Source organism: Trichoplax adhaerens, genomic scaffold (assembly GCF_000150275.1).
Source record: "Trichoplax adhaerens TRIADscaffold_23 genomic scaffold, whole genome shotgun sequence".
Classification (NCBI taxonomy): Eukaryota; Metazoa; Placozoa; class Uniplacotomia; order Trichoplacea; family Trichoplacidae; genus Trichoplax; species Trichoplax adhaerens.
Window position 1 is genome coordinate 156228 of NW_002060964.1, and position 14663 is coordinate 170890.

Sequence of the window (14663 nt, forward strand, 5' to 3'; positions counted from 1 at the left end):
CATCTGCTTATCCTCTTTAGTAGAATATTAATACAGCATTTCCATCGCAATCCAAAGGGTTACCTTTCACGATTGTAATTATTACTAAGATTTTATTTTTGTCTAACCAATATGGTACGTTAATCAAGCACTGTATGATGGCTGGTCTGGCATAAAATTGATATCCTATCGCTACGCATAGTATAAAGCATGCAAATAGCATAGTCAAATTATTAGGATATTGTTGATTAAACATGTCATACTGCTACAACGTACAGTATATCATATTTTTGAGTATGCTTGATCTGTTAGTACCCATTTTGCAATCAATATCCAGGGATAAATCTAGCAAAATATGCACTGTACTCTTTCAAATATGTACAGTATTGGACAAAGTATATTACTAAATTATGATATGCAAACGGAATATAGGGTACCAATTAATACCATCATTATTGCTATTCGAAATGATAAAAAATAACAACAATAAATGAGCTTTTATTTCAACTCATGGTGTCTAAAAAATGGTTAGCATCGGCCTGTAAATGAGGAATTCTGTGTATTGATGTAAGCACTATTCCTATTTGGTTATTAGCTTAAAAATCATTATAATCTACTATGATGCTATGCGATAGTAATGAAGTCTTACGGCAAATTATTCTAATGAGCAATGTAACCCGCCTCGTTGCAAGCGGTCTCCATAGGGTTTCATAGTACTGTACGCTTAAAATTCAAGATGTGCGCTCAAAATATAGTACCACAGTAGCGGTAAAGTACTCAATAAGGATTTCTATGCACAATGAACAGTACTGGATAACTTTAGATTCCTGTGCCAGAGACTACCAAAACTGTCTCCTTACATCATTGAGTGGAGCCCATCTTTATTATTTAGCTGAAAGTCAATTCATCAACTTTAACTGCTATTAAAACCTTTCTGCTGACTGTGCAACTTTTATTAAACCAATTAGGCTAATACTGTATTAACTCAAGTTGCACATGCTAATTATCAACTTTATTGCATAAATTCGATCCAGCCATGGCAAAAATACGATAACAGAATTACTATAGCATTGACCGATGATGAGGATGCGAGCTTTGTTTAGACCTCGCTATCAAACGCCTAAATGTAGCTTTAATAAAACAGCTAATAACTCTGAAATAAGATTAAACTAAGATTTACAGGCTTTAATTAGATTAAAATGAATAAGTACAATTGTCACCTAATTATTAATCATGTAATATACCGAAAATATACATTAAAAGTATGAAAATTACATAAATTTTTTATCTTGTAAACTGAAAATTAAGTTGATTGAAGAACATTATGGATCTTTTTTATAATTCTATAAAAGCCGGTATCAATCCAAATGGCTTCCTTACTAGACTCATAGAGTAATTTATTTAATCCATTTAGAAATGCGTAACGTTGCCTGAAATTAAAGTACTTTTGTTAGATTCATAAAAGCCGACTTTCGTAATGTAAACATAGTTACGGCTATAACAAAGATCTTAAAAATGTCCATTGGCAAAATGCAAAAGTTGATCACCCAATCTTCTCGTAATCTAAACCCAATATATTTTATTCTAAGTGAAGCCAATTTGATTGCTAAAATGAATACACTAAACTGAATTTTTCACTTTTCAATTTATTTGAAATATCAAAGCTAGTACCGCTTACAAGAAAGATACACTTGATTTAGTAGTATATTTATACATTAATACGCAAGTTTTACGACTATTAACAGGTCTAACTAATTATTGGTGAAATTTGCCTGTTGTTGACATACCATAAACCTAAGATGATATCGTAATTCCGCTTTCCAACGAAGTGAATCATGGCTAATTCAAAATAAAAGTTATAAAAAGGAGCTACAATTAATTGATACACTTACGATTCATAGATTAACTATTATTCGACCGAAGATGGTGTTGCAGCAATTTATTATCAGAGAAGCTGACTGTATTAAAATGCACAGCGCACACACCTACTATTATTAGGCGGTTCTATTCAACAGTGAATAAACGACAAAAGCTTTATTACCTTTTTATTACCGATTATTTGTAATTACTCGTTCGCTGCTTTTACGGCATAGTCATCACTCATTAGAAGCCATTATTGTCCATTTGGGGTACCATAAATCATGACATTAAAATAGATGTGTGTATATGCAATATCTCTCTGCAAATTTTGTTCTGTGATGCGTAGTAATCACTTAATACTTTCAGGATTATTTTTTATTTTTCGTTTAAGGCCTATTAGGTGAAAATAATTAAATTAATTAAGCATTGTTCAAAGTTTTATTTATGATTTATCGGGACATGCATACCCGCTCTTAATGCCTGTAGGCACAAATTGGTACATATTGGTAGAGAGGCCAAGGATTGAATAAATAGCAAAGAACTAGCTGCTATCATTATAACAAATTGAATAATAAAGCAAAATTATGAAAGGAATACAGCCAAATAAGAGCTAACTCCATGACGACTGAAATTATTTTCTATGTTGAATGTCAATGTTATAGTGATAATCAACTTTTAAAATTTGAATTCGTGTTCAATTCTCTATGAGAATTGACCCGTCCATTTTGATTGGAAGAGGGTGCAAACTTTTAAGACATCTCTTATAATGCATTCCTAGGAGAATTTTAATTTCCTATAGGTTGAGTGTGATGGACGATTCGATGAGTCGGACCTATTTGTTATGCAGAGAATTGCATAAAGATTTGAGTTGAAAATAGATACTTTATTGTAAATTTTAATTCGCGTACAATGTAGTAGTTAGTGTACTGCAACACTAGCAGAGTAGCATATAAGCTGCCACGAAACAACATTCTGAGGCAAAAGTAACGCATAATGAAAGCCATGAATAAGCAACAAAAGAACCATGATTTCTTTTATATCCTAATATAGTATTTACAAAATGATTTGTTTGTTTTAGTCACGCTTCACAGAATGTTGGTGATATAGTCCATATCATATCATATAGGATATGATTATAATAGTTATTTGTATTGGCTTAATTCTGTAGAGCCAATACAAGCTGAATAGAAGCAACCTGCACCAAGTTGTGCTTCCATACAGAAATAACTACCTCAGGACATTTGGTGGTTTAGTTATTGCAGTATTTGTTACGGCTTCGTAATTATTGCTTATTGCTGGTACAAATCAGTAAACAGCCAAATCTATTAATCTATTTATTATTTACTATTGGCAAGAGTCACTCCACCTAAAGTCGGAACTACATTGATTTCGTTTCAATTTCTCTATCAATTAATAGTAGTATTGGTGGTCAAAAAAATAAAATTTTAGTAAATTAAGTTAAACTACCAACAATTGAAGTCTAAACAAAATAAATTACCGAAAAAAAATAGTTTATTATAACTTTAACGACAATCTTAGCAAAAATTCTCAAATGAATAAAAAAATAAGGGCAGAACGATTGCCCCAACCAACCAAACTATCAATTAATGAGATAACTCACAATTATCATAGACTTTTCTTGTCTTCTCTAACTTCAACTGCATTAAACTATCGAACTACGCCATCTTTTATATGATATACAGAGCAGTTGGTGTTATTAGACTATCCAACTATCATTCTACAATAATCCAAGTTAAACTAGCAATCAAACACAAATGATAAGATAAACTATATCCTAGACTCTAGAAAACTACAAAATTAATACTAAGTATAACGGTAACAGCACAAATAAAATGCTATTGATTAGCTACCGGTAATTAATTGATAAAGCTATCTAAGTAATAAATAGATAATTATTTTGTTGCACTATTTAAGATAGATCAAATGCTCTTAATCAACTTCTTGGTGCAGTATCATGGCTTTCCTAAAAGTTGCTAGTATGTCGCAAACAAGATAGAATAACGGTATACCCTTAGTATCGTTAATATTCTTAGACGATAAATAAATAAGTACGAGTATCTAAAGCTATAGATCAAAAGGGAAGTGATCGTCAAATGACATAATATACGCGTATTAGTCTAATTACCAGCTACGCGGATGTATAAATTGTGTTAGCTTCTTAGTTATAAAGCTTATTCTGGCATTCTTTTACGGCTCCTTCTATCTTTTTCTTAAATTCATCGCTTGCTTTTCGGCTCAGGATGATATGTATATACGAAAGTAAGTCAAGATTGCCATTCTTCTCAATAAAGTCTTCTACTCTACGAGTATAAATAGAACGTCCGTAGGTACATGATTCATTCTATCATTGTTCTAATCTTCCATTGACAACCCTATATGTGATGTAAAAGTCTTCAGAAGGAAGCAACTGCTCTGTCTTGTGTTCTAACATACGATCTTCTACTTTCTACAAATAAGTATCCCTAAAACTAGAACGTATCTTTGTGACTAATACATCACAACATGCATATACTTGCATAGTGACTAATTTTACACGATAGTAAATAAGACTGTACAGTACAGTAGCAGATTTAGTACCCGCTTTTGACTATGTTATCATAAGCGTATGCTTTGCTAAAAGAATATACGATGAAGTACTTGTAAAGCTCTACCGTCATCGCAATAGCTACCAAAGAAGAAGTTTTTTCGCTGATACTATCCTATCTACTCTAGTAATTCTTTATTGCTTGCTTAATCTATGTATAAAGAATTAGATAAGCAAAATGAACTTTTTACTATATGATGCCATCACGGGACTAGAATGTATTGCGCTTACAAACTAAGGTTTACAACGCGAAAAAATACTAAAGAAGCTTATGCTTATAAGAGCTCTATCATTTATTTTGAGAAATCGCTCTTCACCCTACTCCCTCTCCCTCTCTTATCATTACATTACTGTTCTATTTACTAATGAATGAAGTAGAAATAAAATAAATAAGATTATGCCGGGCTATCCAATCATGAAGCGACAACCTATCTAAATTTTCGTAAATATGATATCGTAATTAGTCAGCCAAACGTGTTCATTCTTGAATATACGAGTATGTAAATATTATCCGGAAATAATATGGTTAGTATTGAATATCGAGCTAACTGTAAATAGTGTAAAAACTGAGATTTTATCTTTAAAATAAGATTCTATTATCATAAAAATACTTGACATATTATCGTTAAATAGAGTTTAATGATACTCATCGAAATTTTTTAGATCGTATTTTGTCATAAGAAATTGCTATTTAATAGAACTTCAACAAATAATGATTTTAGCTATTAATCCATTATGCTTTGTAATGAAATAAGTAAATCGTCTATTTTCAGGCTTTGCAATAAAAAGAATCATCATTATATTAAAAGGGAGGTGGATTTTCAATGCAAAGTTATCAGTTTTAAATTAGCCAGTTACTAATTATTCAAATATGTACTTAAAAACTAACGTATACCATAAGTCGTGCTCGTAAAACTAAATAGTGTACCATGGCTTGGACAACTAACCACGAAATATAAAGTATACATGTCTTGATCAATTGGTTTCGTTTGAAAATCTGCAGTTTATCCAACTTCTCAGCTATGAGTACAGTATATGTTATATTAAAACATTAACTACCGTCATTGTAAATTCTAAAGCAATAATTATGGATGAATAATTATAGTTATTGAAACCAGAAACCACTATGAATACCAGCGTAAACTAGGCGAAAAATCAATTTATTAAATGCGAGTATATTTACTTCAAATCAATAATTTAGTAATATTAGGGAATCTAGTATGAGTCTTTCTGAACGTAGATAATTTATTGTAAGATTAATTTAGAGCAATTTAGATTGATGATGCTTTAGTTTTATTCTATCAACTGCCATGAAGCGTAAAAAAGCGATGCAGTTCTACACTTTAGTAAAAGAATAGTAAAGTAACCAAGGAAGCTGTCAAAAAGTAATCTTGAAGTAGGATACTTTGTTTCTCCAATAATTAATCAATATAACAATTCTAGTTGGTTCTTATATTTTTGGGATAGTATAGTAGACTGGAACAGCATTAATGGCTTCCTTTTTACTAATATTTTTAAGAACACATTCTTGCTGTATTTTTGGCATTGTTGTTCAAGATTAAGATGGGGAGGTATTTTCCTCAATTAATTACGTCAAGCTAAAGTAATAATACCACAGTTTAATAAATTTAAATTTTCTTTCCTATTATCTCTCAGATAGGTAAATTGAATCAGATGAATACAAGATGAATTAATAGTACTAATAACAAAATAAATATGGTGGAAAAATGCTATCCATATGCACTATTATTGTACTATGTATGATAAAGCTGCCGGTAAGTATAATATTTAGAAGATAAGAATTAAGTGTAAGGTAAACATTAGAGTTTCTATTCATTACTGTTATGATTTTGGTGCTTGTTGCCTAGAGTAGTAATGGAAGACCTCTAAGTGATGATATTTAATTTGCTAATCGCGATTGTAGTTAAAATTTCTGAAGTATCTTCAATAGAGATCTCGTTGTTATTTTTGCAGCAATAATTTCTAACTTTGATATAGCTTTACTGTTGAACCACAGAGTAATATTATATTTACTGTTTTCGATACTCATTTTAGTGGCAAAACAACAATATTGTGGCGTGCATTTTACGAATCGAAGGCGAGTGATTTTTTTCGCCTAGACAGCCAATACGATAGTATGTAAAATTTGCCAGTAACTATTCGAGTAGTACATTTTTGGGTTGATCATACTTAAAGATAATTCATTCATTTTGTCGTTAAAAGTAATATTTAATAGTAAATATCTCAATCAATGTACGTTATTAACAAGTTATAATTTTCAATTTTGATGGTCATTATAAAATATAATCCTTAAAAAATAGTTTATATTCTGATCGATAGTGCAGGCGCAGTAATTATTAATTAGTATAGTTCTACAAGTAACTCATATTTCGTATGATTTAGTTTTATCAGAAATAATCTTGATGCATCTGATGTCGAAAATCATATTAGTATATTACATACAGTTTAGGTTGTAGGAAAATACATTTTACAACATAGATATTATCTTTTCTGGGCTGATTTGAGAAAATAGATTCCGACATTCTTCTGCAACCTTTTCTACTTTCTGCCGCATTTCCGAACTTGCTTTTTTACTTAGTATTATTTGCATACATGAATATATTTTAAGGTTGCCTTCTTCATCTAACTTTTCCACTAAGATATCGAGTAAATTTTGTAATCCTCGTGGACTTCGATCCATAAAGAGATCGTTTGGCGATCGATGACCCAGAAATAAGATCATTTGCAAATCTTGTAGAGCTTCAGTATTATCGTGTAATTCGTGATAACGACTAGGATTCCTGAATATATCCACGTACATCTTAAAGTTGTTTGAAAATCGAATAGCAGAAGTGTACGGTATGTCATAACAGTTTATTCCTAGCCTATGACATGAATATCTAATCAGACTATCAGCAGATAACATTCGATATTCTTCGTCAGTTGGAATAAAATTTTTGATGTGATTTCTAATAAAATAGCTTAATGCAACATTACCATTTACTTTAAGAGAACTATGAAATAGTAGTGCGATACCGTCGTCGGTTAATAGATCTGTCACGATACTATCTACAAGATTAGTGACTCCAAATCGACCATTTTTATGTGGAAAAGAAAGATAGTATATACCATGGATAAGATAGACAAGACGAAATCGATTCATCGATTGTGTAATCTCTTCCTTCGTATACAATAGCTGTGCCACATCAGATTTTAATAAATCGCCGAACGTAATTTGAAAATTTTTCAACGGGATAGTTTGATCACGATAAGCATTTGAAAGATTATGATAAATTGGTGGTACTTTCTCGTCATGTAGAATATTTTGGTTTAAAGAGACTCCGCTACCAATAAAATTAAAATTGTTGTCCAATCCTCTAATATCTAAACCTGACTTAAATTTAATTCCTTTTAAGTATCTTATAATAGTATCTCCTTCACCACACGCGATATCAGCCACTAAAGTGACTCGTTTATCGTCGTTTAGTAAACCTTGGTTTTGTAATTTATTTAAGAAAGTATGATTGACTATCGATCCATTTCTTTTTTCGTTACTTAAGTTCTTGTAGGCTCTGAAAGCTTTATCATATTCATAGACATCGGTTTTAATTGCAAATGGATGCATTATTATACTAATAGTTTCTTTTGTTAACTTCAATCCCTATGTTAAATTAAGGGTAATGGCTCGGCATGTGTAATGAACTTGATTTGTTTGCTCTAGGTAACTTCTTTATCAATTGATAAGTACACTAGAAATCTCCGATTACCATCCCTTAAGGCAGCCAATGAATGTAAATGAGCCGACTTCTAGACTTATTAAATATGCAAAGCACCCCGATCGCTGATCCTATTTATCCATCGATTATTAGAATAATATGGTATGATGTACTCTAATCCATAGTTATTTATGACTGTAACCTGTACCTATGACCACCTCATGTAGCTTAATTAATAAATTATGTTAATCAAGTATTGTATGATGAATGACTTAGTCTAGTATTGCTCTTACACGCTAAGCTATGCATACAGCAAGCATATGACCGTAGTTAACTTTACAAGTTATTCTAGATAACAGAAATACAACATCAATTAGTGCAGAATAGTGTATAATCGAGTCCATCATATGCTCTTACCATTACAAGCGGGTACTAAATGGAACATTTGGACAATTTGTAGGGGACCTTTATTAATATCGTATAGTATTATTGCTTGGCTTGTAAACAAAATATTCTAAATATTTATAGCGCTAACATAAATACACTGAATTTATCATTTTATACAATAACAACAATTGTTATTGACGTCGTATATTCAATAAAACATGCTACTGGTTATGGTAGTTCGAACTTTTGAATTAAAGAACTCGTTTTGTACAGATAAATAAAAATTAGCACAAATCTTAAGTCTTGGATAAAGCAGAAGTGAAAAAAAAACACTCTACTGCAATTAAACGGTACTGATATGTTATTCGATAATAAGAACAAATTGATCGTGCCAGCGTTAACAACTAAGAGTAGAAACACAACAAGTGAGTTATTTAGCTCATTTTTTATATAATTATTTACATTTATATAGCCCACGCTAGATATGCCAAGTTATTAGAGCTTTATACTAAAGTGGGCATAGAATAAGCTCTGAAATGATCTACTGTGTAAACATGTAGATATTAGAGGATATCCACCTTATTATGACCTACGGTATTAGTTATCTATATAAAGTTATCGACTAACTTTACCCTTTGTGGGTGTTAAACCATTGAAAAATTTTTGGAATGAATGATGGATTTAATTAAGATCTCACGAAAATCTTATAGAGTTTCAGTATTATCCGATGAAGTACTGTAAATTATAAAATAACGGTTAAACTTCTTAATATCGGTGTCTTTTTATACTCATTCCAATTCTTTGAGAATGAGCTAATGAAGGGATGCAAAATTTTCTATCGAGTGAACGCATTCCGTAGAGTTCTTATCTTTAGATGATCTCATTCACTTGCATCTAAATGTTTAGTTACACTATCAAAATAATAATCTCTAGAATTATCTAATTGACCTATCATCTTTTCCATTACGTTTACATAAAGTGTTTTTATAATTACTAATACTTTATCATGCCGAAAGACATCAGTCTAAATTTGTATATCTCCATAATATTCTTTACTTCTTTGTTGTCCAATTTATCTAAATATAGTACATAACGAGAGGAAAATCTTAATATGTAATTTGATTTTTTTGTGGATAACTGCTGTACCACTTTTATAGGCAAGATTCTTTAATACTGGATAAGCTATAAACAGCAGACTACGGCAGATGATCGTTTGGCCATATGAAATCACATTCTAGAAAATTACTCCAACACTAATTAGTCCAGGACTAAAATTCATCTATACGTATAAGCAAAAGAAAAACGCCTTTTTTTTAAATCTAATTAACAAACCGTTCCCATATTTTGCATAAACAAGCTACAGTAGATGAAAAATATAAACAACAGTAATTTAAAATATACTAGTACAAACTCACGTCGCTTTGCTGACGGTTTACGATAATGTACCCATTTGTTAATAATTAACAGATAGTATTACCATTCGATATTATATATATCCCAGTAATAGCCAGGCACTACTATATTCACAGCTATGCTTGTAGAATACTACTTTTCAATAATACATTCACGGATGAAATGCTATGAAATGCTATATTAAGATTAGTTAATGGTCCAAAGCAAATTATGATAACTAATGTACGGTGATGGACAAACCAAGTTAAGATTAGCAGGTACTGTAAGAATCTTATACTGACCTATTGAAATGAACCCATAATCACAGTCATCTAACAGTAGTATAAATACCCTCCTCGCTGCTCGTGTACAGGGTGGGTCGGTGGCATTTCATAATATAGAGGATAATTAACGCCATTCCCTACATCATCTACTACCGTATTCGATATATAGCAGTCAACGCCAACATTTGTACTGTACTAGCAATACTAAGCAATACTAAGATGTTGCTATATTAAAATTTCTAGATGCTATCCAAAGGAAATTCGATACGCCGCTACTTAGTGACTTGTTACCAATTACCTTCTTCTTTAATTTAGGAGTGCTATTAAACAGTAGCACGATACTGTTATCGATTAATAGATCTGTCATAACACCGTCAAAAAGATTAGTGATTCTAAACCGACCAATTTTATACGGGGAAGCATAGTACATGCTTCCCCATAAAATCGACCCATCGATTGCTTAATCTCGTCTTTCGTATATATATATACTGTATATACGGTACAGCATCTGTATCATATGAGATTTTAACAAATCGCCGTATATATAATTTAATAATTTTTCAATGGGATAGTTTGATTTACGATAAGTACTTGAAAGAATATGATAAATTGACATTTTTTTCTCTTCTGCATCTACTGTTTTTGCTTACAGGGTTGCTGCTATCAATAAATTTAGAACAATTATCCCATTCCCTAGTGCCTAGACCTGTTTTAAATTCAATACCTTTAAAATACCCTAAAATAGTATCTTCTCCAACACATATCACATAAATAATTAAAGTTACTAGATTGCTTTCGCTCAATGAATCTTGATGCCATAAAATCTTTAAGAGAGCGATAGACTAATGATCCATTCCTTTTTTCGTGATATAATTTCTTGTAAGTCTGAATGCTTTATCATAAGCAAAAATATCATTTCTATTGCAAATGTCTCCTTCCTTAGCTTTTATCTACTTCCTATCATCGACTTTATTGCAATACGGTATGTTCTACTTTAATTTGTAGCTATTTAAGACATTAATACCTATGATTTTGTGTTTCTGAACAAATGTAATATGTTATTCAAGTACTATGCTATCACTAGTTCGATATTAGATCGATGCTATACCACGAAGTTGCTCAGCAAGTATTCCAATATTACAGTCAATCTTACAGTACTGTACACTAAATCCACAGGACAGAAAGCTCCGTGCTTCAAGTTAGGCCCAAGATGCGCCATTTAAGCTATTAGATTAGTGATTTCCCTTCGAAAAAGAGACATAAAAGGAGTCAGACATCATGACGCTGGCACTCAAAGGTTAGTAGTCTCTAGGGAATAGCCGCCTGACTACCGGACTCCATGATTATTATTAACATTACTGTTGAATGCCACTACTGGAAATTGCGTGGTAGATCAATCTTGCAAAGAAATCCACTTTTTCTACTCTAGTGTATTTATTTCAGCCATCCTATGCTGTAGAAGAAAGCAAATGAACTATTATCCATTCAATTTGTAAAAGCAACTGCTGCAAAATGATTATTTTGGCAGCCATGCCGAATGTAATCCGTCAGTGATCTCGATGTGCTATTGAATTGACATGAAGCATTGTTTTGAGCGGCAAGAATTTTTTAGTATGGACAAGGGGTTGTCATTTCAATTCAATAGAACAAGGTTACTGCTAATTTTGTACAGACATTTAGCCGTAGGTTACCTAAAGTCAAAATTAATGAATACAGCATTATTGAACACGAAGAATAGCTTGAGCAAATATTCTCTTATTATGATGATTTTATGCAGGCTTATTGATTCCAAAAAGAAAGAATAATTTTGCAATAGCAGTGGTGCTTTGTTTAAATCAATGTAGCGAAACATACGTATTAGCCCTTGTCAACTGGTTACTAACTGTTTGCTAAGGACTTGTTAGGCTGCAAAGACATCGGTTGCTTGTTAATAAACTGACATTGGACTTGCACGTGTACTAAAGAAATGAGCAGTAGAAACCATGGAGGAACATGCAATTAGAACTGATATTTTCCAATATGATAAAGCTTTTCTTGCCTACAAGAGTTGCAACAATGATCATGAGAGATTGTCTCGATTAAATCATACTTTCTTAAAACAACTTCAAGATTTAGGCTTGTTCTATCGTCAGGATCAAGTTACTCTAGTTGGCGATATCGGCTGTGGAGATGGAGAAGCTACCATTACTTACTTAAATAATATTGAATTTAAAGGAGGATTAGATATTAGAGCAATGGATAAGCTTGCCCAATTCGCCGGTACACATCAGTCTTCAGTGAAGAATGCCACTTCAGAAGGAGAAAAAGGACTAGCTAACGAAACTTTCTCGAAAGCTAAACAATCACAGGTGATCCCGTTAAAGAATTACCAAGTAAACTTTGGCGATATGTTGGAAGTTGATGTCGCACACCTGTTGTATACAGATGAAGAGATCAAAGAATCAATGAATCGATTTAATCTTGTCTATCTCTCTCACTCGGTCTACTACGCACGCGATCAACATAAAAATGGCCGATACGGTGTTACTAATCTTCTAGACAGTGTTGCTACTGATTTATTGGCAGATGATGGTGTAGCAATACTATTCCATGCCGGTCTTGAATTTGATACAGTCACCTCAATTAGCTATTATACTAGAAGCCTAATTCAAGATATTGTTCCAACTGAGGAAGAATGCAACAGAATATCTGCTACTCACATTATCAGCAATTCTTCCCGTGAATTAGGGTTAACCTATTTTGAGATACCGTACAAGTTCGAGCTGTACTTTTCTAAGGATTGTAAAAAATACGCTGATGTATTTAAGGATCCTAGCAGATATCACGAATTACAGAATGATCCTGCAGCATTACAAGACTTGTATAAAATCATATTTATTGCCCATCGCTCACCAGATGATCTCTATACAGATCATTCTTCTCGTGGACTAAACAATTTAGTGGATAAAGTACTAGATTGTATTAAGAGAAATGATAGTATAACTCTATCTGCAAGTATGCAAGTCATCCTAAGTAGAAAAGCAAGCGACGAATTTAAGCAGAAGATAGAAACAGCTGTTAAACAATGCCAGAATAAATTTGGTGACTAAAAGCTAGCATAATTGCTGTATCCTCATCTTTCTGCTTGTAGACTGAATTGTTAACGTATGACTCTGCACTGAGTGCTGTAGAATATCATCAACTACAGTAATCTTAATTGTTACAACTCTCATTAGTACGGCATAGTGTCCAGGTTCGTCCAGTTTTTAGTTAAGCTATTCTTCAAGTTTCATTTTACATTCCTAATACTTAAATAGAGCGAATTCTAGGTAATAATTGTGCTTAACGATACGTAGTCTAGTAAGGCTAAATAAGATTATAGGTAGTAATCCTAGTTGTGGATTAGCATTTACAATGAATGTGAGTGATTAGGCAAAGATTTCACTCTTTCGCCAATCCTTCCCCTTTTAATTTATTTATAGTTAGTTTATTTTATTATACGTCTACAAGAATTTACGATCACCTTCGTGTCTATTTATAGTGGGCTCTCAATATAACCGTCGTTAAAAACGATAGCGGTCGATAGTAATTAAGCAAGTACATCTCGATATTTTTTAATCACTTCTTCTTGTTGGTTATAAATTTTTTTAATTATCTTACGTTCGTTTTCTGACCTCTTGGAGACTATACTATCTTATTTAAATGATACTTTGGTATAAAATTGATCCTATACACATATTTAACCTTGTTTGGACTAACTATAACAAAGTGGACATTCATTAATTCAATTAATTTAATTTTCGCGCATAACTTTGATATTGATATCAAGCAATCTCATCATATTGTTGCACTAATATTTTGCTAATCTCATTCTCTCTGCTGTAAGCGTATACACGTATTTTATATGAACTACTCAATCAAAGAGTTAGTAGACTATAATAAAGTTTAATTTTATTGTCGATGATAACAGCTTTTATTCGGTTTACAAAAAATAACTGGAATGCATTCCGTTCGAATTAATATTTAGATACGCTATGATAGTCTCACGAGATCATAATTACTGAAAATGCATCCTTTAGCTACTTTTTATATATGGTATATATATGATACATCATATATACTTCATCGTATATATAAGTAGGAGTACAGTACAGTACAAATGAACTATCATACCATCACATAGAATGGTACTAAAGACTGTAAATAATTTTAATCCCTCTACGCATACATGTATTTGTATTAGCTAGCACGATCTTGCACTCTATTTACTGTATATCCTCGGTAAATGCACCATCAACTTGCACTCTATTTACTGTGTATCCTCGGTAAATGCACCATCAACTTGCACTATGAATTTACTAACCCTCATTCTACAAACGGGGTCAAACAATGTCTGATATATTTAATAATATGCTGTACTGTACTGTAAGATTGACTATAATAATTATTTAAAAAAGATAG

At 31.9% G+C, this 14663-nt stretch overlaps 2 protein-coding genes across 2 annotated transcripts; one reads left to right on the plus strand and one right to left on the minus strand.

Moving 5' to 3' along the window:
* Nucleotides 1–6932: 6932 nt before the first annotated feature.
* On the minus strand, nt 6933–8069 carry TRIADDRAFT_61330 (uncharacterized protein; the record flags this gene model as incomplete). The annotated part of the gene is made up of 1 exon (XM_002117316.1): nt 6933–8069. One exon carries the CDS (start codon nt 8067–8069, stop codon nt 6933–6935), a length of 1137 nt encoding a protein of 378 aa, XP_002117352.1.
* Nucleotides 8070–12205: 4136 nt separating this feature from the next.
* On the plus strand, nt 12206–13312 carry TRIADDRAFT_61331 (uncharacterized protein; the record flags this gene model as incomplete). The annotated part of the gene is made up of 1 exon (XM_002117262.1): nt 12206–13312. The coding sequence occupies one exon, from the start codon at nt 12206–12208 to the stop codon at nt 13310–13312; it is 1107 nt and encodes a 368-aa protein (XP_002117298.1).
* Nucleotides 13313–14663: the final 1351 nt, after the last annotated feature.